Here is a 27,901-nt window from a genome sequence, read left to right as displayed (position 1 = left end):
CAATATACAACTGTTCAGATCATTACTTGTACTAAACTATACTATTACAGTATTAGTGATTTCCTTCATTTAGTGTGAACCACAGTCTGACAATGGAACCTATTAATGGATATCCTAATACTATATTATCTGAGAATGATACTGATAAATCATTAGAAGCATTAAAAAAGTTCAATGCAAAGAATAGTGGCGCTTTCATTTTTGGCAAAAATGACATGCAAGAAAGAAAACTATTTGTCTCACATTTATTGGATATTTTAAAGTCTTCTCTGGATGGTGAAAGCACCTCAGAATCTGAATATGTGGTGGAAAGCCTTTCTGCTCTAGTCGTAATGTCTAGAGATCATATGTCAATGAATGGAAGATTTTTGAATCGAGAAACATGGAAGATATTGACAGTGATTGCTGGATTACTGGATAAAAATGGGAAGGCAATGACGGTCATCGAAACGTCTAAGATACTGTTTACACTTGCTAGTAAATGTCTATGCAATATCATGTTCATTTCAAAAGATTCGCAAGGTTATTGTTGCGACGATGAACTTATAAAAGGCATTTTGCAACGTTTGAAATCTCTGGATCCCAAAGATGAATCAAATGATACTGAAGTTGAATTTTTAACACTTCGATTGCTGTTTCTCGTTTCTGTGCTCAATGTGCAAGCAAGAACAAAGATTATTGAAAACCACGAGGGTAGCCGAGTCTTGTTGGATTATTTGAATTCGAAATTGACATCATCAAAAAGAGTTGTTAAACCTACGCCATGTATCAGAGCTAGTATTTCTCCTGCACATGCAAAATCCTGTTGTGAAATATTAAGAACACTGTTCAATTTGAATCTGAAATATCGGCATGAAGAAAGTCAAGTAAAGGAAGAAAGAATTACTATTGAATTTGAAGATTTGACATCAGTTTGTCGTAAATTGTATTTGGTTCAAGCAGGTGATGACAAAGTTTTGACGGAGAAATTACATGGTGACGCAGGAAATTGTTTATACACTGTGCCCAGGTCTTGTTTACTTGATGATACGATAATTCCTTTAATTGACAAGTATGACCCTGATGATGTGTTTTCATACAATGGCGAAGACATCCCGCAATGGGAGGAAAGAGATCTCAGTGCTGTTTTGAATATTTTAAAAGAAGTTGAATTGAAGATTCACAATAAGTCATTGACAACTGAAAGCTTGCAACCTGTTCTTTCACTGCTGAGCCACATCAGTCGTACATCAAGATATGTCAGAAAATATTGCAAGAATTACGTTATCCCACCACGTAAGGATTTTGAGCATCGTCCTGAAGTTGGACCAGAATTTCGTAATAAATTGATAAAGCTTTTCACACATGCTAACACAGAAGTAAAAGCGGCTGCTGCTGATTTTGTATTTGTCTTGTGCAGAGAGAAGGTGGAGAGACTTGTTAAATACACTGGTTATGGAAATGCTGCGGGATTGCTTGCAAGCAGGGGGTTACTCGCAGGAGGCCAGGGAGACACTGTTTATTCTGATTGTGATTCTGACTCTGACACAGAAGAATATTTAGAAAATGCAGAGAAAATTAACCCCATTACTGGTCACATTCCACCTAATATTCCCAATCCGATGGAAGGTATGTCGGAAGAACAGAAAGAATATCTTGCTGTTCAATTAGCAAATCAGATTTCGAAATTGTCAAGTGATGATATTATCAAACCTGTATGTATCGATCCAGATACTGGTAATCTGGTTCCTTTTCAACAAAAAGTCCACAATATGCAATTACCAGAAGAGAAAGATTCTGATGAAGACATTGATTGAAGATTACAGATTGACATAATATAAGCTTTTGCAGCAAATTTTCTGAACTCATCTTCCTTTAAATAACTAACAAAATATTGCGATAGGAATGGAAGTTCATTATTTGAGAATAATTTGTCTTTATTATTATATCCTGGGTAAAACTTATGTTGTGTGAAATGCAAAACTAACCTCGAATAAAATTTTGGACACTATCTTTTGAGGCTGATATGCCAACCATTGGCACCTTGGAGGCATTCCTGTATCTTAGTCCAGCTTTAACTGTGATAGTTTTGAAGCAAATTGCTATATTTGTAAAAACATATTTCAAGTCTGTACATTTTTTAATGCATATATGTAATTGTGCCCGTCTGTTGCCCGTTTTCTCTTTTGTAATTCTATGTTTAATGAAATTTTATGCTGCATTCACCAAGTTATTTGTTTTGAGGGAATCATGTCTGTTTTAGTAATCGTTTCTTATGAATTTAGTTTTATTATTTGAATAAAAAAATTTTCTCTGACAGTTGTTTCAAAATAATATTCATGTCATTTCTTGCAATATATTAAGTCAATTAATGCGTCACGTATGCTACCAACTTTCCTAGAAAAATGCTTTTTAAGCTATATGGAGTACTAGAATTCTGTGTAGTGCATCGAGTATTTGCATTTTGTTGCGATATTAGATTAAGAACTAAATTCTGACATATCTTACACAATGTTAATTTCTGTATATTAGCCAGCTTCTGCAAAATACAATCATGATATGTATAAGTTGGCAAGATTTTTTGCTATATTTTGTATACAGTTATAACCTATTCTTTTGTAAGGTGTTGTTTGATCATTCGTTTTTGCCTAGTAGAGATTATTGTCCATGGGAGTCATTAAGTTTTTTTTTTTTTTTATGTTTATGTGTTGTATCATTGTTTGAAGTTTCAAATTACTCATTTTACAAATTGCTCAATAGAACAACATGGACAAAGATTACAGTCAAGCTCGCCATCAGTTAAAAAAATAACTTATCGAAGGATGATATTTCACTTTATGGGGTTATTTAAATGTGCAGTCTTTTCGAAATGGCTATATTGTGATGTTATGACTTATTTTCATTATATTCAATATATTCAGATGTTTTGCTGTTTTTCATCAATATTTTCTACATTTATGTATATATAGCTTCCACATGTTCTTCATGTAACGTATCTTTTTTGTATTTTTGTGATATTATAGCAGGATGGAAAAAGTTAATAAAAAAGTACAGCTAGAATTTCAAAGTCACGTTTCTGAATTGCAAAAAAATCAAAAAGCTATTGGCAAGTGTGTGAAACTACGACAACAGCTTGAAGCTCAACTTACAGAGAATACTCTCGTACAAAAAGAGTTGGATATTCTTGAAAGTGATGCCACTGTTTATAAGCTTACAGGTCCTGTATTGGTGAAGCAGGATTTGAATGAAGCAAAAGCGAATGTGAAAAAACGAGTTGATTATATTACAGAGGAATTTAAAAGACAAGAGAAAACAATTGAGGATTTGGAAAAGAAACAAGAGACAACAAGACAAGCATTAATGAAAATTCAAGCTTCGCTTCCAAAGCCAACTGGAAAACAAGTAGCATAGTAAACAGGATAATTTTAAAACTGAAATAAATTTGTAGTGAAATATATCCAATTTGGCTTACAACCACATTTTTTTTTTCAATTATAAATTTTTTGTGTTTGCTGCTAGAAATCTTCAAATTCAATCTATTTGAAGAATGAGGCTGGAAGAATACAGCACAATCTTTGACTTTATCAATTACCACAAATCTAATTGTCCAAGAACAGTTCTCTCTAATGTTATTTCAAACTTTGGGTCTCAATATCAATATCATACACTAATGAGTATATTTTTGACCTGTTTGCAACGAAAAGTGAAAATGACGTACCACTCAAAAATGAAAGAAGAGAAATTGAAATATTATTACAAATTATATAAAGAACGAATGAATATCTCACATCAAATGAATCATAAACAAAATGTAGTGAAAAGTAACAAATTACCCGCACAAAATATAGAACAAACCTCAAGTGAAATTGCAAAATTGTGCAATGGAAAAGAAGCGGTTTCGAATGGCACTGACAGTGGTTCTTCTGATGTAAATGGCAAATCTGTATTGATTGGTATTGCAAATGATTTCGAAATTCCACCTTGTTTAATGGCAAGAATTATTGTAGAGCAATACCTCATTGAAGAAAAAGCTTCTGCTAACAACAAAGAAAATTTTGCTACGGGAACAGTGATTGGTAACAGAAAAAATCAAAATGTTACACAAGAAACTACAGTTGCATCACTCAAAATGGAGAATATAAATAATGAACAAGTGCAGAAAACTGTAGATCTTGCTAGAGTTGATGGAACCAAATATTCACCTTTTCCGGCCTCTCGTATTGGGTTATCAAATAAATCTAAACCAGATGTTAGTTTTCCGCCAATGAGCAATCACCAATCTTCCACACAATCAATGCCTACTAGCAAACCCCCTAGCACAAGCTCTGTTTCACAAACATCGATCAAAAATAAAGTGTCATCTTGGATGAATGATCCTTTTCTTATACCAGATGAGAAGCTTCGTGAACAAGTTTTGCATTGTATAAGTTTTGATGTGTGTTACGGCCCAATTAATGATGCTATCCGACATTCGGTTGGTCTTGAATTTGAGGAAAAACTCGTTCGAAATGTAAAAAGGCACAATCTACCATTTCTGGATGAGAATGATCTAAGAAAACGAGGATATGACAAAACTCCTGATGTAAAACTGGAAGTTCCAATATCAGTAAATGGTTATCCGGTTTGTTGGATAGAAAGCAAAGCATCATTCGGTGACTTACAAACTCATAGTGAATATTTGAGAGACCAGTATTATAGTTATTGGAATAGATTTGGTCCTGGTATAGTTATCTATTGGTTTGGGTTTATTGATGGAATCTCTGACGAGATGAAAAAATTGGGAATACTAGTTATGGACGATTTTCCATCTGATAAACAAATTTCTTTCATGAATCCGTGACTTTTTCAATATTTGAAATTTTTGTATTTGTTTAAAAAAACTCCTATTTATAGATTGGTTTGTTTAGTTTGGGTTCTTATATAATTCAATATTTTTCAAACCATTTTACTATTGATCCAAACCAGTGGTTCTACACCCTTTTTCTCTCATGGCCCATTTTCTTTGCACAAAAATTCTGCAGGGGGGTAACTATGAAAAAAATCCTTTCTGCAAAAATAAACACCTTTACTTCAATAATTAGAATGCCACCCTGTAGCAAAATACAGCATTGTCATTCTCTGATACTATCATCAATCTAGCTAAATTTATCAATATCTTTAGCAATTTTTTGTGTCCCATCTGAAAATGTTGCTCTGGCCAAGAGGCTATGACCCACTGGTTTAGAATTGGTGGTTTAATTAAACAATACAGTGCTTATTAAGAAGTATTTATGGCGTAATTTAAGTTCTGATCTGTTTTAGTATTGGGTTTCATTCTTCCTAGTTTTTCATTGAGACTTGGTTCATTTATGGTTTTTGTTTGTGTACATGACTAATTTTCTGATTGATTCATCTAGTCCAGTCAATAATAAATAAAATACGAATTTCTATCCTTAATATCAGGATGTATACCAATATTTTCATTTCCATAGTAGGGTCGGACCGATATCACCTACCAATAATGAATTAAAGTATTGGCTAATTTTAACATCAATTGTTGTTGTCTAATTCTGTGATATGGTGTCATAGTGATTTTCCCATATTCAAATTCACTCAATGCCAAGTTTTCGTTGCTTGTTGTAGGCTATCATTTTTATGCTTATTTTCCTTTTATGTGATTGACATATCAGAATGATGTGATTTTTGTGTGGTGTAGTCAGATTGAGGCCAGAAAAGACCCACCGATATATGCAGAAATTGTTAAGTAATGCCAAGACCAGAACCCATCATTTTTGTGGAAAAACATTGATATTTTCCTATTTTGTGTAGTGTTAAAGAACTATCAATCTTATTACTATGTTGGTACCGGTCGGGCCCTACTTTTGATGTATGAAGTGGTATTTTATTGATGGTAGATTGCTATCGTTTTTATATGCCTGGGCCATTTGATAAATTTGGTTACAAATGCTTGCTTTCGATTTCTCTATGTTCAATACAGCAAACTTTGTATCATGCTTTCTCAATTGATATTTGTAATGTAACTGTGTTTTTTTGCAGCAAATATAAATATAATAATAATGTGAAATTCTTGAATTGGATGTTGAGTGACTTAAAGTAAAAATGTCAAAGCAAGAAGTAACCGTAAAAGATGTTATGGAGGTATGTTGATTATACGAGTAAAAGCATGTACAAATGCAAAGTAGCTTTTTTTTCGAATACCGATACATGACAAAATAGGCATAACAGTCATTGATTAGCTATACAACCCTTGAAAGAATTTTATAATTTTTAAGCCATGTTTTAAAATTCAGCAATCTGCGATATTTAAAACCATGATAAAAAAAGGTGATGCTGCTCTTATAAGTAGGATGAACAAATATGATTGGGCTGATTGATGTATGGCCCAAAACAATTTTCATCGCTGATTGACATGCCATTATTTTTTCCATTCAGACGTCTCTTTCTGCTTTTCACAGACTTAACACTGATAATAAACTTTTGAGTGTTATCTTTGGGTTCAAGGTAACAATCTCAATCAAACTCACAGATTCTTCTATCACACCATACAATAATAAGATGACAGATTTGTTACTTTTTTCTCACAGTTGACATTTCCTTTTAAACATATTGCAATTACCGAAATTATGTATAGTGCACCAGTCTCCAACATTGCTCCCATGGCCTATTTGACACTCTTACCATCCCCCACCAGGCATAAAAATTGTTTTGTGCCACATTGATATGCGATTTCAACGACATAAAAATACCTTGGTACATGATCTCACTGGTTTAACATGATCTCAATCACATACCAAAGTGACACTAAGAGGTTATTACTAAAAATCACTGAGATTTCACAACTGCTGAGATTGTTTATTAAAGTGACATTGACATGGAATATTTTTTCATTTCTGGTATTCAATCTCTAACGGGTCATTAGCTTGTGTTACTCGCAAACAGCACTCTGGCTTTTGTACGGTACATCTCTGCTACTTTGAAATCTAGTTGACAGGATAGTGCATAATATTAAAATTTTATCTACCTCTTTTATAGGCTATATGATTGTTAAATAATCTGTCACAATTTTCATTATATTTTGCTGTATAATGCGGAGTTGTTCATCATGAGTTGCTGATCTTATAAATAAATCATGACATCCATATGAAGTACCGATAGTCAAAATATTGTGGTCGTTATCACTAATTTTGGTTAGTATTTTGCCTTGGGCAAAGGTATATGATGTAGCTGATAGTATCACCATGACATTGTACATTTTTGTATGTACATATATATCTTGTGAGTGGCATAGGTATAGTCAAAAAACAAGCTATCAAATATGGAAGGAAAACTTGTGATTGTGATTTTATGTTGCATCTTCAAAGCCTCAGCAAATGGTATGTATGTAGGATATATGTTAAGTGGTTTTTATGTTATGATTATGAATAGTTATAAATCTGATAACTGTTTTACTTTGTATTGTTTAATTAATCCTGTAAATGAACAGGGTAGGGTATATAACAGTTCCACTTTATCACTATAGAGTCTTTCGAAAAAGAATTTAAGTTTTTATCACTTAATCATTATCTTGCTTAATTTAAAATACTGTTAACTGATTCACTTTTGTACATTCCAGGAGGAAAACAGAGTAACGGTGGTTTAAAAGTCAGTGTTACAACTACCACTGTTCCACCACCAGTTCGTATCAAGTATTCAACTGGTGCATATCTGACAAATGGACATCGAGTCTACTTTCAAACTGCTAAAGTTGTTGATGGTTCTGATACAAAACTTCCAATTCTACTTCTCCATGGAGCTGCTTTCTCGTCACAGACTTGGCGAAAATTAGGAACATTACGGTTCTTGGCAAAAAATGGCTACAATCCTATTGCTGTGGATCTACCAGGATTTGGACGCACAAAAGGCTATTTCAGAGGAGACACTAATGATTTTATGGATGAACTTATTGCTAATATTGGAATTGAAAGACCTATTCTTGTCAGCCCATCAATGAGTGGCCGCTACTCAATACCTTATGTGCTTAATCATTCTTCTAAACTGAGGGGATATATCCCAATAGCGCCTTCTAATTATGGCGGAACAAAAGAAAAATTTCAGAAAATTATTTTACCAGCATTGATTGTTTATGGCTCGAGGGATACTTGGGGCAAAAGAACTAGTGAAGTTATAGCGAATATACCTGGTAGCAAAATAAAAGTCATCCCTAATGGTAGTCATCCCGCATATCTTGACAATCCTAATTTATTTCATAGATTTGTCAAGACGTTTCTTGATGAGATTTATGCAACAGAAATGACATCAATGCAATCAAATAGAAATTCCAGTGCTGTTAATAGCACAACTTCTTCTGCCATTTTATCTACTGGTACTTCTGTTCCAAATACTACAGTGGCTTCTCTACCCGATGACTCAATGTGAAATTTGTGTTTCAGTTTTTGACTTTTTTGTTTGTGACGAATAAAATATATGGAAATAATCAGAGTATGGTAATGTCTATTTTCGCTATATCGGGCCTGGTTTTCCTTTACGGAGTGATATATGTGTTTTCTTTTGAACTTGTCTTTGATGATTAAACACACACATATTTAGTGAAGATAAAAACATAAATCATATTTCCTGCAATCCAGAGAACTTCTATGGCCGGGGGATGCCTATGCATTATCACGAACCATGGGTGACCTAAACTCACACAAAACTTGAAGACAACATCCATTCAATGCTCACTAGTCTCCACAATATCAATATGACAAAAAAAATTATGTACAATGCATCACTGTATTCTATCTTGTCATTTAACTATCTCACTGATACCTTCAATAAATTATCTAAAGTACTGTAATCTGTACTATATCTGCATCTTTACAATATCAGGATAATCATATTTCAAATATTTACTTTCAAAATCCTATAAAACTCAAATATATTTGTTTTGAATTATACCCCTAATTAATTACCTTATTCTCAGTTTTCATATTAGAAAGTGTTTCTGTGAGTCAAGTCATTGTAGTGATTAATACAAATTGATTAAGATGTTTTGCATGAGTTTTAACCCAAGATAATGATGTATGATGCCCAAGATGCTAAACACAAACCATCACACTTAACATACGCATCAGTTTTCACATAAGGATGTTTGAAACTTTGCTTTTCCTTTCAGGGCAAGATGGTCGCAGACAGTATGCTGTCCAGTTTGTTTATAGATTTAAATGATGTTGAAAAAACAAATAGAGGAGTGCAATCATTCATTCATTTGATGACAACTTATCCAGCCATAACTAAACTGGTTTCTTGTTTTATGAGCAAGATCAAAAAAGTTCCAACTTATCTATCTCAATGTTCATCCTTTCAGAAAAGAATTCTCTTGTTTATCGTTGTCGAATGGTAAGTACATTTACTAATTTGATAAATATCAATTCGATTCTTAGGCACTGATAAAAGACTCAGAGCTTGTATTTAAATTTGGAAATAACGAAATCCTTAATAATAATGCTAGTTATTAGGATTAAGAAGATCCCATCCTTGACCAACAGGGGCTTGATTGCATTGTCTCTACATTGTGATATTTTTCATTTACCGTGATACAATGCTGCTGTCCCTCAATTGTTATTTTTCTAATACTTATTAATTAAAAAACAAAATTTTGATTTAGTGCATAACAATTAGCTAAAGTAATTGTTTCTAATTTTTTTCGATACATTCCATTTTATGCTGATTTAAGATCTCTTTTTCCTCCCCCACTGTGCGTAAAACTCTGTTCTTTGTTCAGTAGTTAATAAATGCTTAACTAGTATTATGCTCAACTCTCACTCCTAACAAAATTCCTCCAGTTGAGAAACACTGAGCCAACAATACAGCTTGTCATCTACCAAATCCGTCCAATTAATATCAAGTTAAATATTTTTAATCTTGTATTGTTTTATATAATTCCAGCTTGATGTTAGGTGAACATATTGACCAGAGGTTTACTTCTGAGAATTTGGCTCCATTAGAAACTGCTCTCATTCGCTTGAGTGATATTGCACTGGCATTTCAAAATGTAATCAAACATCCGGTAAGTCATTAAAGTGCCAAGAATTTAGTACAAATAAATTTTGACTGTTGATATTTATTACCATGTTCTGTTATAATTCACACAATCCAAATTGGTGTTTTTTTCTAAACTTTATCACCTCTAATTGAATTATAGAAGACAAAATTATTTGGACATTATTGTACTTTCATGCTATGGAGATGTAATGACTATGTTTTCAAAATTATTTTGATAATATAAAACTGATAATGTTAATGTTAGTGTATATTCCCGCCATATGGATAGACACTGTATTGCTTATGCTGCATGACAATCTACTTTTGACACTGATGCTATATTTAAAAAAAGATTTTGAGTCAAGAGATAGATCTATTTACAATCTTGTGTTTAGTTTAGATCAAAAGCCTTTAGGAATCTTTAGAAAATCAATAGGCATCGATTTAGAGGTACCGGTAACTGTGCCATTCATTTCTTAGGTTTTCAAATTCTTCAATGTTTATAACGTGAGAATGAGTTTTATTATTTTTTGCAGAATTTCTGTGACATTTGGCATCATACTGTAAAGCAGGCAGTTATTGCATTTTTAAGGAAGAAACAATCAGTTGAAGCATCAAAAATCCTAGTTCTTTATCGAGATCGGATTAATGAGGTAAAGCGGAAATGTACCTTTTAGAGAATTTACCCAATTTAAATGCATTTCTAAAGTAATGCTATTTGAAATAAATGTAGCCTACATATAGGCAGAGAAAAAGGACCAATACTTGTAAATATGCTCCTCTTATTAACTGCATATGCTTGAAATCACGAAAAATGCCAAATTTTACTTTTTTTTATTCAAAGTAAATCCATTTATGGATTTCCAACCGAAATTAGTTGCAAATCATTAATATCCGTGACATCTTCTTTCAGGAACAAAAAAAGATGTTGGAAAAACTAATCGAAAGGACTTTGAATAAGAAGCTTGATATCGAAAAGCTGGCTAGGACTGATGGACATGATTATACTTCATATTATTTTGTAATGGCGACTTTTATAAAAGGTATGTTGATTATATACTAAGGAATAATGGCATGGAAGTTTGGATGTGGCTTCTAGAAATAACTTCCTTTTTGAATTGTATATTTAAATAAATGTGTGTTTAATAAAAGTTTCTGTTTTTGCAAAAATTTACTTAAATTTTAGGTTTGAACAATCAATTACCTAAGACAACATTACACAGATTTGCTGCGAAAATCAGTACTTCAGTGAAAGAACAAAATGATGAGGAGGATCAATATGAAGACGTGGTAGATTCAGGAAGTGACATGGACCATGGTAGTATTATTATTGGAATTTGTTATGTCCAGGGCTGGGGACTCAGAAACTGTGATAATTCCCGTACATACTCGCAGATAGGTCGCAATTTTTTCCTCATATTTTTATTGGTAGTATTATTATTGGAATTTGTTATGTTCAGGGCTGGAGACTCAAAACTGTGATAATTATATTGATTTCAAACTTTGAAATTAAACACTTGACTTTTAAATAAAAATATTAATATTAGAACTTGGAATTTATAAAAAAAATATACGCTAAAAAGAATAAATTTTACTATTTTATACTTTTAAGTTTTGACCTTAAAAAATAATGGATGGTTAAGAGCTAAGAAAATTCCTGGTAGCCCTTGGCTCTATCTAATGTGGTAAGCTCAGCTCCAGTGACAGGGTTGATTAGCTATTTATTCATGCAACGCTTTGCTAGCGTTATGGTTATTCGGCTTTAATGCTGTGCGATATGGAAACCACCGATCTAAATTTGTTTTTTATATAGATGGAATAAACATGGATGAACCTCCAGAAGAAATGGAAGAGAATAATGAAGTTGATACAACTATGGAGGCTGAAGAAGATGACACACTTATTGATGGTAATTTACATTCATTCAAACTAGATAATGATGTATATTGTATACCAATACAATTGGCTTTTCCCCTCTGCTCTGGGTTACCTACAACATTAGATAATATCTGTGATTTTTTAAGACCATCTATAATGTGTTAACGCATTTTTGAGGATGGTTCAGAATATACAAAATCAAAATATTTTTCTTTGTTTTGAAATATTTTAGAATTAGGTTGTGGAAATGGAATACTCCAATAAATCTAGTTGTCAAATTGTAGATAGAAACTTGGAGCTATATTGTCATCTGATAGTACCATAATGAGTATTCTTAACAACATAGTATAAGCAAAATTAATGACGTTTTTTAATGCATTCTGGTGATCGAAAGTGTGTATTTCTTGTGAATTTTTAGTTTATCAAACTCTCATTCATTTTGTTGAAGCTGAGTTGAAGTTTTGGAAAAAAATTTTAGGCTAGTAAGCTATTCAATAAGGACAACCTTCCATCATGTATTTATTGTCAATACAAAGTCATTGTTTCTTTTTTCTAGTTTCGTCATCAGATTCAGGAAATGTACAAGAGAAAATTGCAAAAACAAAACCATTGATTGAAATTCCAGACAGTGAAGAAGATCAGGAAAGTGATGAAGACACAACCAATGATAACAATAGTATGGAAAAATTAGATCCAAAAATAGGTCTCACATACAGACTAAAGAAGCAAATTCATAATTCAGGTATTATTTCATTATGGAAAAGTTTGTTTTGGTGCCGGTATATCTGATATGATTGCCAGTGTCTTGGAATTCCGCTATTGTTAAACAGGACAGCGAAAACGTTAGTGGATTCTAATCTTCAGCTTGTGTGGTTTAAATTTACCAATATCTCACTCTAGTCTGTTCTATGAACAGATTTTAAAGGACATCGTAATTGATTGTTAATTCTGTAAGAATATATATCAAAGTGAAAACAGTTGTCTGTTTAGCTTGCATTTATTACTTGATTGATGATTTTGCTGATTATGAAGTGAGAGTGAACTTTGCATTTATAACTAAAACATTTACTAATATTAAATCCGACTTCTCAGGTATAATAATTCCTTGCAAACATATCGTGAAACACTGCCGAGAAATTCATAATGAAATTGAAGAAATTGAGACTGGAAGTTCAAAGCAACCATATGTAAAAAGTAAAAAGAAAGCATATGCACCTTTAACAGCAGGTAAGCATTATTATGAATCTTTTTAATATCGATGGAGAAAAGTTTTTAGTAATATCAGAAATCAATTCCGTTCAAGATAATTACTACATCCTCTTACATATTTAACTAAATTGCCAGTTCTGTGACCTGCACAATTAGTTTGTGTATATGCTTTGATAAAAACTATATTTCAACAGAAATTTAAGAAAATCAAACAAAACTTGAAAAAAAAAATGTTTTGAAAGTTGAAAACAATGGGGATATAACACATAAATGGTATTATGGCACAAGACCTAACTTGAAGAGTATACAATAGTCTAACTACAGAATTTCATGTCATACATTATTTTGATTATTGATTGCATTCATTAATTTTGAAATATTAAATATAGTGATACATCGGTAGTCGAACTTAATTTGTTCAGTATTGGTGTTCGACTATCAATTTGTTCGAATGATATATTTGAGCATCGCTTACTTGTTGAGTGATCTCGAGGCAACCGAGATGTGCGACTCGGGATGGCTTCATCTGTCTGGACGACGCACTCGGATGTTTGAGCACACCTGAGTACCATATCATTTTAACTGATATGTATTTTTTGGTTGATATGTATTTTTTGAGCAAGTGAGTCACTTATCGATTAGTCTTTATTTCACAATATATTTTAAAATATTGATGTCAGTCTTTGATGTTTCAAATGTCTTGGAATCATTACTTTGTTTTTTTATTTCAGAGGCTTTGTCAAAGGCTCCTTACAAGCCAGATATTTCTCCACGAAATCTCTTATTAGGAGAAAGGTAAGAAGATGATAAAATACAATATCTTTTATTTTGAACAAAAGTCATGGCGCAAAAAAAAAATAAAAAAATTTACAAAGAAAAATACTACGCCAATTTGAATGTTAGGATATTTCCAATATAGTTGTTCCTTGAATTTTTTGGTTCTCCTGAAGTATGTGACCCAAGATGGCGGACACCAGAACGTAGTGTGTGTACCAGGTTAGAGTTAGACAAAATTCCAGGTGCAAATGCTTCGGGAGTCACTTGGATAGTCCCCGAACTCCTGATAGAACTAAAATAAGGAAAATTGGAATAAAATTATGGCCTAACCCTAACCTGCTACACATATTACGTTTCGGTGACCACCATCTTGGTTCACATACTTCGGGAGTACCGTATTTTTTTGAATCTGAATTTCAAGCTGGTTCCATTTACAGCGTTAAAATTTGATGTTCACTTTTTTTAACTTGATTGAGGGTTTGATTATTTACTCCGTTTAACTGTCCATCCATGTCACATCAACTAGGATCCATCAGGAACTTATGATTGATTATTGACAGGCATAGCTCAAACGGAATAAGTAACCTCACCTAAGAATCGAAACACTAATGAGGAACAGTTACTGACGCTTTTGAATGAATTAATAGTTGTGATATCGATACTAACAAATGTTTGATGCAAGGAATTGAACGACATTTTCAAGCTCGTATTATCAAGCAAACAAAATTAAAATTTTTGAAATATTGAAGTGCATTACCCAGCTGATATATCCACATTGAATGAATGAGATCGCAAGATTCCCAATTGTGAATTATTATATAAACGCATTTATTCATCACTTTGAATTTCAAATTTGGTGTAGAGGCTGTAGACTAAAGCCTGGTCATTTCAAGGCAAAACAATGAAATTTCCCAATTTTAAAAGCAACTTATTTGCTGTTTCCATATTTAGATTTGAAGATTTGAATTCAACATTTCACTCATCAGTTAGTAGTCGAACATACAGTAGCAGAAGACGAATACCTTTCACATGCGACCTGGATTCCTATATTGTCGTTGGATGCCGGCATTTTGGGATTGGACAATGGACAAAAACATTAAATGCTTTTCCATTTCCACAAGGCTGCACAAATGTTAAGATCAAGGATAGGTGAGATAGGCAGCTGAAAGTTGGGTCCATTTCTCAAACCACTATGCTATCAAGCCCACATTGGGATCTAGCATTGAAATTTATATAAAATGTTTCATTTTTATTCGTTGCGTCACTACAGTTTGATATAACATTTAGTTTGCTTTTCCTTAAAACAAATAAATTAGTCAATTCCAAAAAGAAAATTTTATTCTCAGGTTTCGGAACTTGATCAAACTAAAACACATTGCAATATTGGATGATGGTGATTTCAATGTGCTGAATCTAGTTTTAAAATCAAAGCTAGCGGCAGCTGAAGCTAAAATGAATAAGGATAAGAATGAAAATGCTGCTAACAAAAGATATAATAACTATGACAGAGGTATGTACACTTTTTTCCTAACACAGACTGGTGATACTATAGCTGAATGAGTTGAGTCAAGAATAAAGTTGGAATTATGGTCTGTGTTCCTATAATATAAATCAACTATTTGTTCTTGATGTTAAGCAATTGCCTATCATTGCTCCCAATGAAACGTGCAAGGTTACGCACATTTGGGTATTCATTAGTTGTGGGGCAATATCTCAATCAGGGCAGAAAATAAAATTTACTTCGTTGCATGACTTTGTTTTTATCAGATTAGAATAATTTTTTCATCTTTACTGTCTTCTACACATGGTGTTCCAAGCACCAAAACACCTTACCACAGTACTTTCACTTATTTTCATGCACTGTCATTTCTAACTGCGAGAAACCAAACAATGTTCTCGGATATGATTAAGCCAATGCTACCTCAAACATGTGCAAATATTCTTTGGGAAAAATGTAATTTCTTTTTGTCATTCATGGTGTTAGACTTTTTGTGGATGCGAAAGGACGCAAAAAACATTCTTTATGCTTGGAATGTCTGGTTGACTATTTATGCCTAACTGCTTTCTATCAAGATTATTACAAATAGGTTTCTAATTATAAAAAGTCGGACAATGACCCAATGGAAGCTTACAATTATACTTACTATTTCATGAAAAGAGATTATTTTATTCCTATTTTTCATCTCGTTAAGCATCCTTGAGGCAACGACCAGGTACGGATCCGAAGTAAGATGTCAATGTGAAAAGACCTGCAGTTCGATATACATAGCCTTGGTACTACTTTTACTATTGTTTATATACAGGTTCATCTACCAGAGGTTCCCCAGCTTCAAGGAGAAGTGAACCTGTCAAGAAACAAGTGAAACCTGTGATAAAAAGAAAATTATTGCCACACAATGAAATCGATGAAGACAGTGATGATAATACAAAGAAGTCATCATCTCGACAACAAGAGTGAGAGATAGTTATAAGTTCAATTTTTTATGCCTTAGTATTATTATAATGCGGATTGCTCGTTGTTGTTACCATTTTATGTGATTATATCATATCTAATGTAGATTTAGTATGCCCCCAACAAAAATCCTATCTTTTTCTGTAAAATATGAGTGCAAGGAGATCAAAATTCAGCGATGTAATACATAGCTTCAGAGAATTCAGTGGTAATTGCAAAGCAGAATTGTATAATGCAGTACTGCTTCCCTCAAGTCACAAAAACCTAATTTGAGCAGAATTATGAAGATAGTGTATCATGCTTAACCGTTTTCTAATGAATTTCATTATCTTTGCACTATTATCAGTTTCAAATTTCGCTATACAGTATAAGACTTCCAAAATTCAAATCATCCGAACTCATTAGATATCAATATGTATAAGTAATTAGATATCAAGATATAATTATTGAAAACAACAAAATAAATAATTTTATTGCCACTAAGGCACTAGGATTCAAACACTGATAAAAACACAGGCTAGATTTAATTAAAGGTAGGCAACCTTAATTTAGGGGTACACCCAAGAATTTTCGAAGGGGGTCTGAAAATTCGAATTGTCAAGTAAGACCGTAACGACTAGCGGGTCTGGCATGAGGCTGGAAAACTTGGGTTTTTTCTTGAGGGTCTAAGAAGCGCTTCAAGTATGATACAGGAAAATGCCTTTTTTACATATCAAAAAGGGGGGAAGGTTCTGACCACACTTACTTGTACGCCCATCCCTTATTCACCTGATATATCAGTGAACTTAGTATGAGTCAGTTCACTTTGAATCAGTCAAATAAAGTATGTTATTCAATTTACCAATTCTACAAATGTGTTTTTTTTTAAATAAAAAATTGTCACTCTTATCATTCATGTCATTTCTCTAGGTTTGACATGATGTCAATAAATTCATCGGAGAGAAATCATGTCGAGAAATCGTCTGGTTCAAGATTTTCAAGACAGTCAAAAGTTGTTGCATTCACACCTAAACAAGATGCTTATCTGTTATGTGGTGCGAGACATCTAGGCATGAGATGGGAAATGTTAAAGGGATATTTCAATTTCAATTCAAATATTACTACAACTGATATGCAGAACAGGTTAAAAGTTACTTGTGAAGAAGTAATCAGGGCTGGGCATTTCCGAATAACTGGTGCTTTCAGAAACGAATTGATTATTTTTTTGAATCCTGAATACTTATTGTAATGAGTCCTCCAAACTACTAAAATTACTGAAAGCATAGAATTCATCACTCATACAGTTGGCTGAGTGTCCACACACGATAACAAACATGTTTCATCATTAAATCACTCTAAAGAAAAGAATTCACATGTCAATTTGCATTTGATCTTTGGCAAAGAAAAAAATGGCGACTATTCAAAATTTGGTGCTCCTGAAGTATGCGCACCAAGATGTCGCATAACCTGAACCCCAACCTGGTACACAACGTGGGTTCAGGTTGTGCGCCATCTTGGCGCGCATACTTCAGGAGGTCCCAAAATTTTCTTTGAGTCATTTGAGTAACATTACTTGGCGACTCAACTGATTACCATTCAGTGACCTCAACCCGACACTGTCATTTTAATAACCAACTTGAGCTTGTTAGCCAGGGTTTGCCGTAAAGATGGCCTTATCATCTTTCCTCTTTTGGGGTTAACCCAAACTCTTTAGGTGGGATGAAATGATAGAAAACGGTCAAATTTATGTGAATGAAGATGATCGTGAAATTTTTTGTCGTGATGAAAATTTGCAACGAAGATGTGAAGCTGTTACTGATGAACTTCAGAACAGAATTCAGAGTCAAAGCAAAAAGTGAGGCATTATTGAATGAATATAAAATGAATATATTTTACAATAGTTGGATAAAATTACAGTTAAACGTAGGTAGTCGAACATAATTCGTTCAGAATTGGTGTTCGACTAATGATTTGTTCCAGTACCAAATCTTTTTTTGTCTTGAACAATGGTCATTATTTTAATAAAATTGTTTAATCGTGCCTAAAGCTCATAAATAAAACATACACCATGCTGTAAGACGAGGTCACACATTCGAACACCTACCTTTTTTCAACTAGTTTTTTTCACTGTTTTCCTTTTTATCACTTACTTTTACACTCACTCTTTTGGAGCTTTGATCAACGGCAAAAAAGCACTAAATCACAAAATTTTTGTTATCCCGCTAACGTTCTGACTTGAACTGATGCTTGTTGAATAGACGAGAGGCAGTCGAGATGCGCGATTCGGGTGGAGTCATCTTACTAGGCCGCACTTGGCTCGAGTGTTCGAGCTCCGAATTTTCGTTAAGAGTATCACAGAATTTTGACTTTGGTATACTTTGGTCGACTACCGAATTTTTCGAGTATCGAGTTGTTTGACTACCGAGATATTACTGTGATTATAGTAATTAAGGATTATTTTTTTTTATTTATACTTCAGGTTGACGTTAATGGTGATCCGAATCCATAATTGCTTCTTATCACTATCCTGAATTTTCATTAAATTCCTAATTTCCTGCGTTTAACAGTCTTCGACTGGATTTTGTGCTTTTTTGGGTTTGATAATCAAGAATATTTTTTTTTTTCAGAGATTCTGGCAGAGAGAGTGTTGACAGTCCAGAGGTATATAATAAAATTGTTAGTTGTGTCTATTAGAGTTGCAAAAGTTCATAAAAATATGAGTAAAGTATTCATTTAAAATGGAAACTGTTGTTAATAAAATTGTCAAGTTTGTGTGATGGCATCAGATCTGTATATCTGAAATGATTGCCTGATCTAGTTGTTCTACTTGACTTTGTAACCAGACTGCAAATTATTCAATCATGTCGACCCTTTTTCCTATCGAGATGATGTAAAAAATGTTATTTATGCTGCCCTTTTCATTATAATAGAGTGATATAAGCTCAGTGACTGTTCCAAACAAACCATCAGTATTTCAAAGACGACAAATTGAATCGAGTCATTCAAGTATTGAAGAAATTGCATCAGAGAAAGAATTTCAAGAGGAATTGCTGCTGGAACAATCAAGTACGAATTTTTTAGTTTTTTTTAAAAAAAGTCTTCACAAAATACACTACAAATCAAACCCTTTGTCTCTGGAGAGGGCCACTCAAATCATAATTGGGTCCATATATCCATCGTTATTCCTAGCTTTTGGTTCAATTCAGATAATTCAAAGTTTGAAACCTATCACATTTAATGATTAAGATGAGATGTACATGATTTCATCTTGTGAAAATCATTCAATTAATCCGGTGCTTGTATTTCAGCTCCTATCAAGAGAAAATCGAAATCAAAAAAATCTAATGCAAAATTGAATAAATCTATTGATGCAGGAACTCAAACGGTACATTTGTTATCTTGTTTTGATAGGGCAGGAAATTGCCCTCAGACACAAATTTCATGCTACACCTGGTACAGATCAATGATATGCCCTTGAGTGCAATATTACTGTCACATCTCTGCTGAAGAACTGTTATCTACTGATAACCCTGATGTAAAGATATATAGAACATGATTTACATATTTATCCCAGGAGCCGATCAGACGCCTTAATCATATGGTAAATCCCGGCCTCTCGTCTGGTTACTAATTCATATTGGGTATGGGGTCAGATAGCCTGTTATCAGTTTTCAGAAGTTTGAATCGTATATATGAGATCGTCTGCGACAGTAGGCAGTAGTAAACATTTAACCATGTTTTAAGCATATTGCATAAAATTTGACATTTTTCTCACGTGCTGGAGTTTTAGACCAATCAGCATTTTATTCTCTTTGTTTCTTTTCTGATAGAGGCGACCAAAATTCATTTTGCGGAAGCAGTCCCCAAGTTTGCTGGAAGCAAGTAGTAGCAGTAATTCAACGTCACGTTCACCATCACCTCAACTTGAAAGAAGAAGACATGTGAAACAATGTAATGCAAGCAATTTTTTTAAATTTTTCTGCATTCGAAAAGTTGGAAATTTATTTCCAAAGTTAAAAAAGAACTTAACAGCATTTATAATTGTAGTTTTTAAAATATTAGTGTCACCAGTTTAATCTGAAACCCTTATTTGTGTATCACTGCCACGAAACTACCTTTGGGCTGGAGTTTCATGGTAGTTGTTCATACTAAAAAACAACAATTGCTTGAGCCTATCTTATAAGGTGAATTATGAATCTGTGGGTATGGAGAAATTGTGATTTAGAATCAGCTCCTAGATCTGGGTTAAAATATAGAGATGGCTTAAAATGTTTGTCTGAAGTTACGAGTCCATTTCATTTGAATGTAGAACTACTTATTTTGCTTCTTCTATTCTTCTTATATGTTTCAATTCCAGTGGGATCTCCTATTCGTCCAAGCGTCCTAAATAATTTCAAGCAGCCCTTTAAAAAATTTGACGAATCTCCAAGAAAAAGGATAAGGAAGAGTCATCGCCGAGATTCTTACACAAAAGAAATCAGAGAAAAACGACAACGTGAAATATCAAGGATGCAACGACAGTCAGCTACTTCAAGGAGAAACCTGTGGACAGATGCTGAAGTCAAAGAATTTCTTTCGGGACTTGAGAAACATGGACCAGGAAATTGGTCGACAATACTAGATGACGGATACGAGGTCTTTAATAGCAGAACTTCAGTCATGCTGAAAGACAAGTTTCGTACAATGATGAAAAATAATACTATACCGGAACATTTAGTTTTATTATGGAATGCTAAAAAAGCAGCAAAAGAGTAGTTTAAGCACATTTATATGCAAATATATAATAAAAATGTGATTGCAGACGCCTTACATTGCCAATCATTCTATTTGTGGCGTGAAAATAGAAATATCGAAAGCCACTGTCATGCTTCCAATTCCCAAAATTTTGTCAATAATTCAAGCATTTGGCTATAATCCACTGTTTATGCTTGAACTAATTAATTTATTGACAGTTTTAATTCTTTGCTAAACATTTGGAACGTTGAGTTTTTTTGGCCGACATTAAATGGGATTACTTTTATGCAAAGAAAATTGCTTGTAGGTGAATTTAATTGCATGTTATGTTCCGAGTTGAATCTTGACAAAGCTTGGTAAAAATGGTCAGATTAAGTTTTTAAAACCACATAATCCTGACAAAATTAATGACAAGAGCACAATATTCCCGAACGACTTCGACCAATATCAAGTACGTAGAATTTATTTACACCTCCTTCATGGTTGCTAAGTGAATGGGGTTTGGTAGTGGTTCAGGGGAAAATTGAGAATGGGAATCCTGAAAATTTTCAACACTGAACTACAGGGATTTGTTGGTTGAGGGAGGTTTTGTAAATTTCTTTTGTTGGATCAGGGTAATTTTGTAAAACAAAATTCTATCATTTGTATCGTGTGAAAATGGATAAGTTTTGATTACGGGAAGAAAAGTTTATATATTTCAGGTTATTTTTTTATGTTCTTTTTATATTATTACAATGTTGGTTGCATTTTTATCTCCCATTTTTTCTTATATCTTTAATAATAAAATAATACTGCTTAAAAATGATTCGATCCTTAATTTAGCTGATTTTACATTGTATGTACCTTGATATTAAACGGCTCAGCTGGTACAGGACAAACGTTTTTTAAGGAATGGGTCAAAAATTATATTTTTATTGAAGAAATGAAGACCATGGGTCATAGGTAGGGCTGGGCATTTCGATTCGAATTGGTTGAGCAAAATTTCGAATCGCCGCCATCTTGTTTTTTCATTTCTACCACTGGTCGAGGTGAATTCATCAATTTTTTTTATTGAAGCCATATTTTTTCAACGCAATTCAGACATATACGGTAGCTATTTTCTGTTGCGAGTTATTGATAGAACGTGTTTCTTATTACGTGAGAACGCTCCGCAATCTGTCTGAGTGGTGTATTCCATGTTTTCAGTAATTTATTTGTTGACAGGACCAATTACAATAAAAAAGTCGCACACAATTATATATCTCCCCAAGTATTCGAGATTCGATTCGAAAAAAATATTCGATTCCATTCTGAAATCATCAGGTATTCAAAAATGCCCAGCCCTAGTCATAGGTAGTTAGTCAGTTTGCATCAATGAGAAACGTGCAGTTCCATCTTTCCAAGTCTTATTTCCTTGGTTAGTATTGTGTAGTAGTTTGTGTTTTCCAAACGGCACAAAGTAGCATCCATTTCTCGCCTGTGTAGATAAAACGCTGAGACCCATTTCTGTTTATGCACCTGTGAAAGAAAATCAGCTAACCAAGTGTATAGTTAAATGTTGCAACAGCAATGTCACAGGGATCGGCATATATGATGATAGTTCTCATATTAGAATAAAACCCGGTTCGTTATCAATTTTCATCACTGAAATGCTGGCGCTCCAGAAGTGTGTGTGCCAATTTTGAGGTAACTAATTTTGTTTTGCCTACTTGACATCAAGTTGTGTAAAGAGACTGAAGCCTGTGGGCAGGGGGTATATTCACTCGGTTAACACAGACAATTACCGAACTTGTAATAGAACTAAAATCCAAATGAAATTATGGCCTTAACCTGGTACACACACTATGGGAGTACTAAAATATTTGTACGCTCATTATCATGACTTAGTGGGTCAACGAAACATGGTGGTGACCCATGAGTCAATGGTTCGCCATCTCTGATCTAGTACCACTCCAGTGTTGACTTGTTGATTCACACCACTGTGACTAGTCAGCAGAGTTTAACGCGCAAAGATCCCTGGTTCAATTTAGTTCTTAACACAATTGTTGCGCGCTTGTATAGAACCTTGTTCTCTGTGAAGACACGATACTAGCATCTACCGTAATTGTGAAAAATAATCCAGTATAACGGAAAAATCAAAACTTCAAATAATATCGCAATTTTTTGTATTAAAGATTAAATTTATCAGCAATGAGAAATATTGGATAACAATCAATAAGAGTTCTTTTGGTCATATCGGTAAGTAAGCTAAACTGTACCGTGACCAAATTCACTACTGAGATAACAACTCGTAAGCTCTTGCATATACAGGTTTCCGACTGTTGAGCTGAGAATCTCACTCCACTTTAGCTGAGGATCTTTCATCCTCGCCAAGCATTCTTCCACAAGTTGTTAAAATGGTCTAAATCTTCTTGAATCTCTCATTTGCTGAACACGCTCTTTATCTTCCTCAAATTTTTTCCGCAGTTCAGCTATTTTTTCACGTTTTGATTCTCTAATTTGATAGGAGTATGAATTCAGCAAGTCCTTTCTTTTTCTTCTCATCTTTTCTTTGGCTTTCGCTTTAAGTTGATTCGCTTCCGTTCTCGCGATGACCGGATTTTTACCTTTTCTTGTCACTTTCACCCAACCATCTTCATCAGCTTCCTCCGCAGCATTTTCTTCCTTTTCTGTAGCTTTCTGCAAAGCCCTATCATAATTTTCCATGTACTTATCAATGTTATTCTGAAGCAAACTTTTGTTCGGAAATTGTTTGATATATTGCCTAACCCACTTTTTCATACCAACTGCTACAGGTTTTTCCTTGTTGGACAAAACAAAAACAGTTTGTTTGTTAACAGGCTTGCCAGCACCTCGTAAAGAATTAGTCAATGATTCTGTATCTTTGAAAACAACAAATGCATAGCAGAATCCATGTGTAGCGTCACATGATTGGAAAAATTTTAAATCATCTATTGTTGGCTTGTCCAATATTGTCTTTGAAACTAATCCGGACACGTCGTTACCAAGTTTTCTTTCTAATGTTACATTTTCAACTTCCCCAAATTTAGAAAAATATCTTCGTAAATTTCCTTCAGTACAATATGGCGGCACATTTGTTACCAACAATGTACGATTCTTAGGTTTGTTTATATCCTCTGTCCGAGTCTTGTTTTCTTTATACAATAGATCATGCACACAGGTAGTAGTATCATCAAATTTTATCCTGATGCAACAAAAACTTGGTGGAATATCCATAATACTGTAACAACATGGAAGAGGAATAGTTTAATAGTTGTTGATAATTTGTCAATGGAAGAATAAAAAACAAAAGTAATAGAGTAATAAGAAAATCATTAATACCAGAACATTCTGTATATTACCTGGACCACTGGAGCTGGAAAGTATTGGGTTCTAAGAAATCTTTGTAGCTTAATTAAAGTTTGAAAGAGACTTGAAGATTTTAATAGTGAATATGAAACTTAATATTACATGAATAGAATATAACAGATAGCTTGAGGGCTTTGAAACAAAAAAGAGATCACCATTTCTACATTTCCATGCCTATTAATAAAGTGTTAATTAACTTGAGTTTTTATAATCTGCAGTAATGCCGAGCTTGTATAATATGACATATAGTATTTATGAGACTTCATCCTTTCTAAAAAAAAACATTTATACTACTTATATTGATGTGAGCAACATAGCCAATTTGATGCAGAATACAATAAACTCAAGTGCTCCGTCAGTGTGTTTTGGACTGAAGGTGTTGGGGAATAGTGCCTTGTTACGGTAATCACTTGATCAAAACAAGGTAACGCTCACTACCTCAGACACCGAGGAGACTGATCTATGCGATGTTACAGCTGACCACTTAAGAAGAGCAAGTATGAAGAATCATATAGGAGAATTGTGTGTTAATGAATACCAATTGACACAAGACTAAAAGTAAAAGTAGTTCATGTCGATTCGATCAGGAAAACAGCCATGAGGGAGTGAAATCTATAGAAATAAGAAACAATCAAGGATAATTAAACAGTTTTTGGCCATTAGTTTTGTCAATTCGTGCTTAAGAAAAAGACAATGTGTGCTTGGGGATTTTTTGTTCAGTTTTCTGTTTCATAACTCTAAATGTCAGGTTAATACGAGGAAAAGATGCTCTCTTTCTCACTGGCAAGGAGTGATACCAAAAGTCATTTGTTGGAGGATTCATAACAAATAAGCATCCATTTGTCAATGGAACTGTGACTGATTTAAGGTCTTTTCGACGTTTTTGTCCACCTCTAGCATCTTTGTGGCGAAATACAAAATCTCTTGTCTGGCCTAGAGAAAGTGATGCAATCGGTGCCATTCTGTCCAAGTCTTTTTCATTATCTCTATGCTCACCAATATGATCGTTTCCATCTTTATAGTAATTGATTAAGACAAAATTAAATATCCATTTGTCAGATAGAGCATGCTCGACTCTGTTTTTAACTTTCAACAAATAAGGTGGCCATGGTTTGGCTGGAATTGTGTTGCCAGAAAATGTGTAGGTGAGCCCTTCATCCCCAAATGCCGTTTGTTTCCTCGGAATGTTTATCCACTTTCCATACATCTGTACTTTAGCCAGTTTTCCGGTGTTGTACTCAACTGTGTCTTCAATTTCTCTGAAAATAGCGTCTGCCTCATTTTTGGAATAAAGAACAGTCATGATGCAGTTAAGATTTTCTGAAACCACCTTACGCCAATGCAAATCCTTCTCTTTCTCTTCTGTTGACTCCCCTATTTTTTTGAAATTGTTTATCTATGCTCGTTCTTGTATGAATATTTTCTTCAATATTTCTTTTCATGTTTTAGCCTACCGGGACCTCTGCTCTCAAAGCAAATTAGGAGTGAAATGAAGGATCCTATCTTAAGATTAATACAACCTAATACCGGTACCGGTAGACTACTCCCATCATTTCGCAATACCTGAATACAGGCAGACAGGGGACCATTTTTATGACGCTTGCTATTTTAAGAACTATCGGTGTCGGGTGTCTTCATTCACTCAAATGATTAGAAGGGAATATACAGATACGGTACCTTATAAGTAAACATAGCCCAATGCACTACACATTGGTGTATATGGGCTTTGCACTACACATGTATCGATATGAACGGGTGTATATGGGCTTTGCACTACACATGTATCATATGAATGTTTTTCCGACCTTTGACCTCGGGAAAATTTACCATTGCAAAATTTCCAATGCTTATTTTGTGAGTTGGCGCTTACAACATGGATTACAAGTTTTAAACCGTCATTTTTATTATTCAAAATATCCATGACACACGCGGTTTAAAAATACCTACCGATGGAGAATTATAGCCTAGTACAGGGATGGCGAACCTTTTTCAATGAATGGGTCAAAAATTATATTTTTATCGCGGAACAGAAAGGGAGAGGGTCACAAATATTTTATCAATGTTCGTATCTGAAAAAAACTCCTGAAACAAATCTCATAAGCTTCGGTTGGTGTTGGTGTAGTTTTGGCCTTTACTTATGCAGCATTTCTATGTAGTAGTATATATTTACGCTTCTATCAGGGACTTTTTATGACACTCGATTTTATGAAATGAGTACGAAAACACTCACACCAATTACGTTTAAGTATGACGTGGTAAATTATTTTACGGTTCCGAAGAGTTTGAAGGGAATTCCACTCTGAAGTGGTATATTTTTTGATCAGCTTTAAAACACATAAGGGCACTTTTACACTGCCCATTGTTACTTCAGATTTATAGATTTTTATTTCAAGTCTGAAAGATTTTGTTTTCCCAACGCATTGTAGGCGAGAACTAATAAAATGCAAAGAACTTTCAGTCTGCAGACGCACTTCCGAAAGAGAAAAGACGTTACGAAAATGAACATCAATTGCATTGTTATGTCATAAACGGTTTCAGAGCCAGCCGAATAGCTGAATAACGGTACACAGCGGTGCAGAGATTAGGCAGTGATGAGCTGGAAAAATCGTAACAACCGAAACGCACCTAATTCGCAAAAATGTAATATATGTAACACGACGCTGACAGAATGTTTTGACTGTCCTAAAATAGAGTCGAAGAACTGCAATGAAATATGGAGAAATTATCTGAGATATGTCTGTGTAGAATCACGAGAAATATTTATAGCAATTCAATACAAATGTTATTTTAGAAAGGTATAGGATGAATTTCCATGGGATCAAAGATCGGGGAAATATCTATTACAGTTTACACGTTACTTCTGTACTAAGTCTTTGCGTGATGTGATGTAAAAAGAATAACAAAATATAATGTAACAAAACATAAATTAATAACTAGTTTAACCAAAGAAACTTGACTTTTTTACCATAATTTTATTTTAACAACAGGAACGCAAATGCAATAAAATGTCCAACAACCGGAACGCCGTTCCGGTGCGTTCCGACTACAGCTCACCACTGCTTATATCCCCACCTATCATTTTTTTCCTGCAGATCGACTTTTTGCGACTGCGAGAAATTTTTGTAGTCGAATTTTCGATGATGTCTCAGTGTTTTTAGATAGCAAAGTAATTTGAGTAGGTCAGGCGATTCGCACCTCAATAGTGAACTTGAACAAATCGAAAACTACTTTACTACTCACAATTGGTCAAAAGCAAATAACATCTGGATGGATGTTTAAAATGTTTATCTTATCAGCAGTCGTGTGTGTGTGAACTTGCTTAGAATTGGCCTGATAAACGCTCGCTGTTATTTACGTGTTATCATATTTTTCAATTAACATTTATTAAACTTTATTTACATAAAATTCACGGGACAATTTCAGAATAAATTTTGAGGAGCCACAAGTTGACATGAGGTACTAAAAGTTATCACAATTAAAGCACAAAACAAACAATCTCAAAAAACACTGGAGAAAACACAG

At 33.8% G+C, this 27,901-nt stretch overlaps 7 protein-coding genes across 7 annotated transcripts; 5 read left to right on the top strand and 2 right to left on the bottom strand.

The window, feature by feature from the left end:
- The first annotated feature begins 11 nt into the window (after positions 1–11).
- On the top strand, positions 12–3,002 carry LOC120343503 (chaperone Ric-8A-like). The gene has a single exon (XM_078111056.1). The coding sequence runs from the start codon at positions 93–95 to the stop codon at positions 1,794–1,796; it is 1,704 nt and encodes a 567-aa protein (XP_077967182.1). The 5' UTR covers positions 12–92; the 3' UTR covers positions 1,797–3,002.
- Positions 3,002–3,529, top strand: LOC144421013 (uncharacterized). The gene has a single exon (XM_078111057.1). It carries the CDS (start codon positions 3,007–3,009, stop codon positions 3,388–3,390), a length of 384 nt encoding a protein of 127 aa, XP_077967183.1. The 5' UTR covers positions 3,002–3,006; the 3' UTR covers positions 3,391–3,529.
- On the top strand, positions 3,391–6,015 carry LOC120343245 (uncharacterized). Its single transcript, XM_039412381.2, has one exon. The coding sequence runs from the start codon at positions 3,527–3,529 to the stop codon at positions 4,817–4,819; it is 1,293 nt and encodes a 430-aa protein (XP_039268315.2). The 5' UTR covers positions 3,391–3,526; the 3' UTR covers positions 4,820–6,015.
- On the top strand, positions 6,003–21,836 carry LOC120342271 (uncharacterized). The gene is made up of 20 exons (XM_078111055.1): positions 6,003–6,117; positions 9,134–9,357; positions 9,907–10,027; positions 10,539–10,655; positions 10,916–11,045; positions 11,189–11,320; positions 11,816–11,911; positions 12,437–12,622; positions 12,973–13,107; positions 13,821–13,884; positions 14,818–15,015; positions 15,213–15,376; positions 16,170–16,320; positions 17,228–17,440; positions 18,012–18,152; positions 18,925–18,958; positions 19,228–19,363; positions 19,606–19,682; positions 20,128–20,248; positions 20,655–21,836. Exons 1-20 carry the CDS (start codon positions 6,079–6,081, stop codon positions 21,050–21,052), a joined length of 2,877 nt encoding a protein of 958 aa, XP_077967181.1. The 5' UTR covers positions 6,003–6,078; the 3' UTR covers positions 21,053–21,836.
- On the top strand, positions 6,355–8,457 carry LOC120343246 (putative protein-lysine deacylase ABHD14B). Its single transcript, XM_039412382.2, has 2 exons — positions 6,355–7,352; positions 7,592–8,457. The coding sequence occupies exons 1-2, from the start codon at positions 7,295–7,297 to the stop codon at positions 8,392–8,394; spliced, it is 861 nt and encodes a 286-aa protein (XP_039268316.2). The 5' UTR covers positions 6,355–7,294; the 3' UTR covers positions 8,395–8,457.
- A 1,322-nt stretch (positions 21,837–23,158) lies between the features above and the next one.
- On the bottom strand, positions 23,159–24,505 carry LOC120342930 (ribosomal RNA-processing protein 7 homolog A-like). The gene is made up of 2 exons (XM_039411982.2): positions 24,373–24,505; positions 23,159–24,251 (listed from the first exon to the last, which is right to left on the bottom strand). Exon 2 carries the CDS (start codon positions 24,245–24,247, stop codon positions 23,402–23,404), a length of 846 nt encoding a protein of 281 aa, XP_039267916.2. The 5' UTR covers positions 24,248–24,251; positions 24,373–24,505; the 3' UTR covers positions 23,159–23,401.
- Positions 24,252–25,975, bottom strand: LOC120342931 (DNA oxidative demethylase ALKBH2-like). The gene has a single exon (XM_039411983.2). The coding sequence runs from the start codon at positions 25,680–25,682 to the stop codon at positions 25,059–25,061; it is 624 nt and encodes a 207-aa protein (XP_039267917.2). The 5' UTR covers positions 25,683–25,975; the 3' UTR covers positions 24,252–25,058.
- Positions 25,976–27,901: the final 1,926 nt, after the last annotated feature.

Source organism: Styela clava, chromosome 3, assembly GCF_964204865.1.
Source record: "Styela clava chromosome 3, kaStyClav1.hap1.2, whole genome shotgun sequence".
NCBI lineage: Eukaryota > Metazoa > Chordata > Ascidiacea > Stolidobranchia > Styelidae > Styela > Styela clava.
The sequence above is the reverse complement of the archived record's forward strand: the minus strand, read 5'-3'. Positions and strand labels throughout refer to the sequence as shown.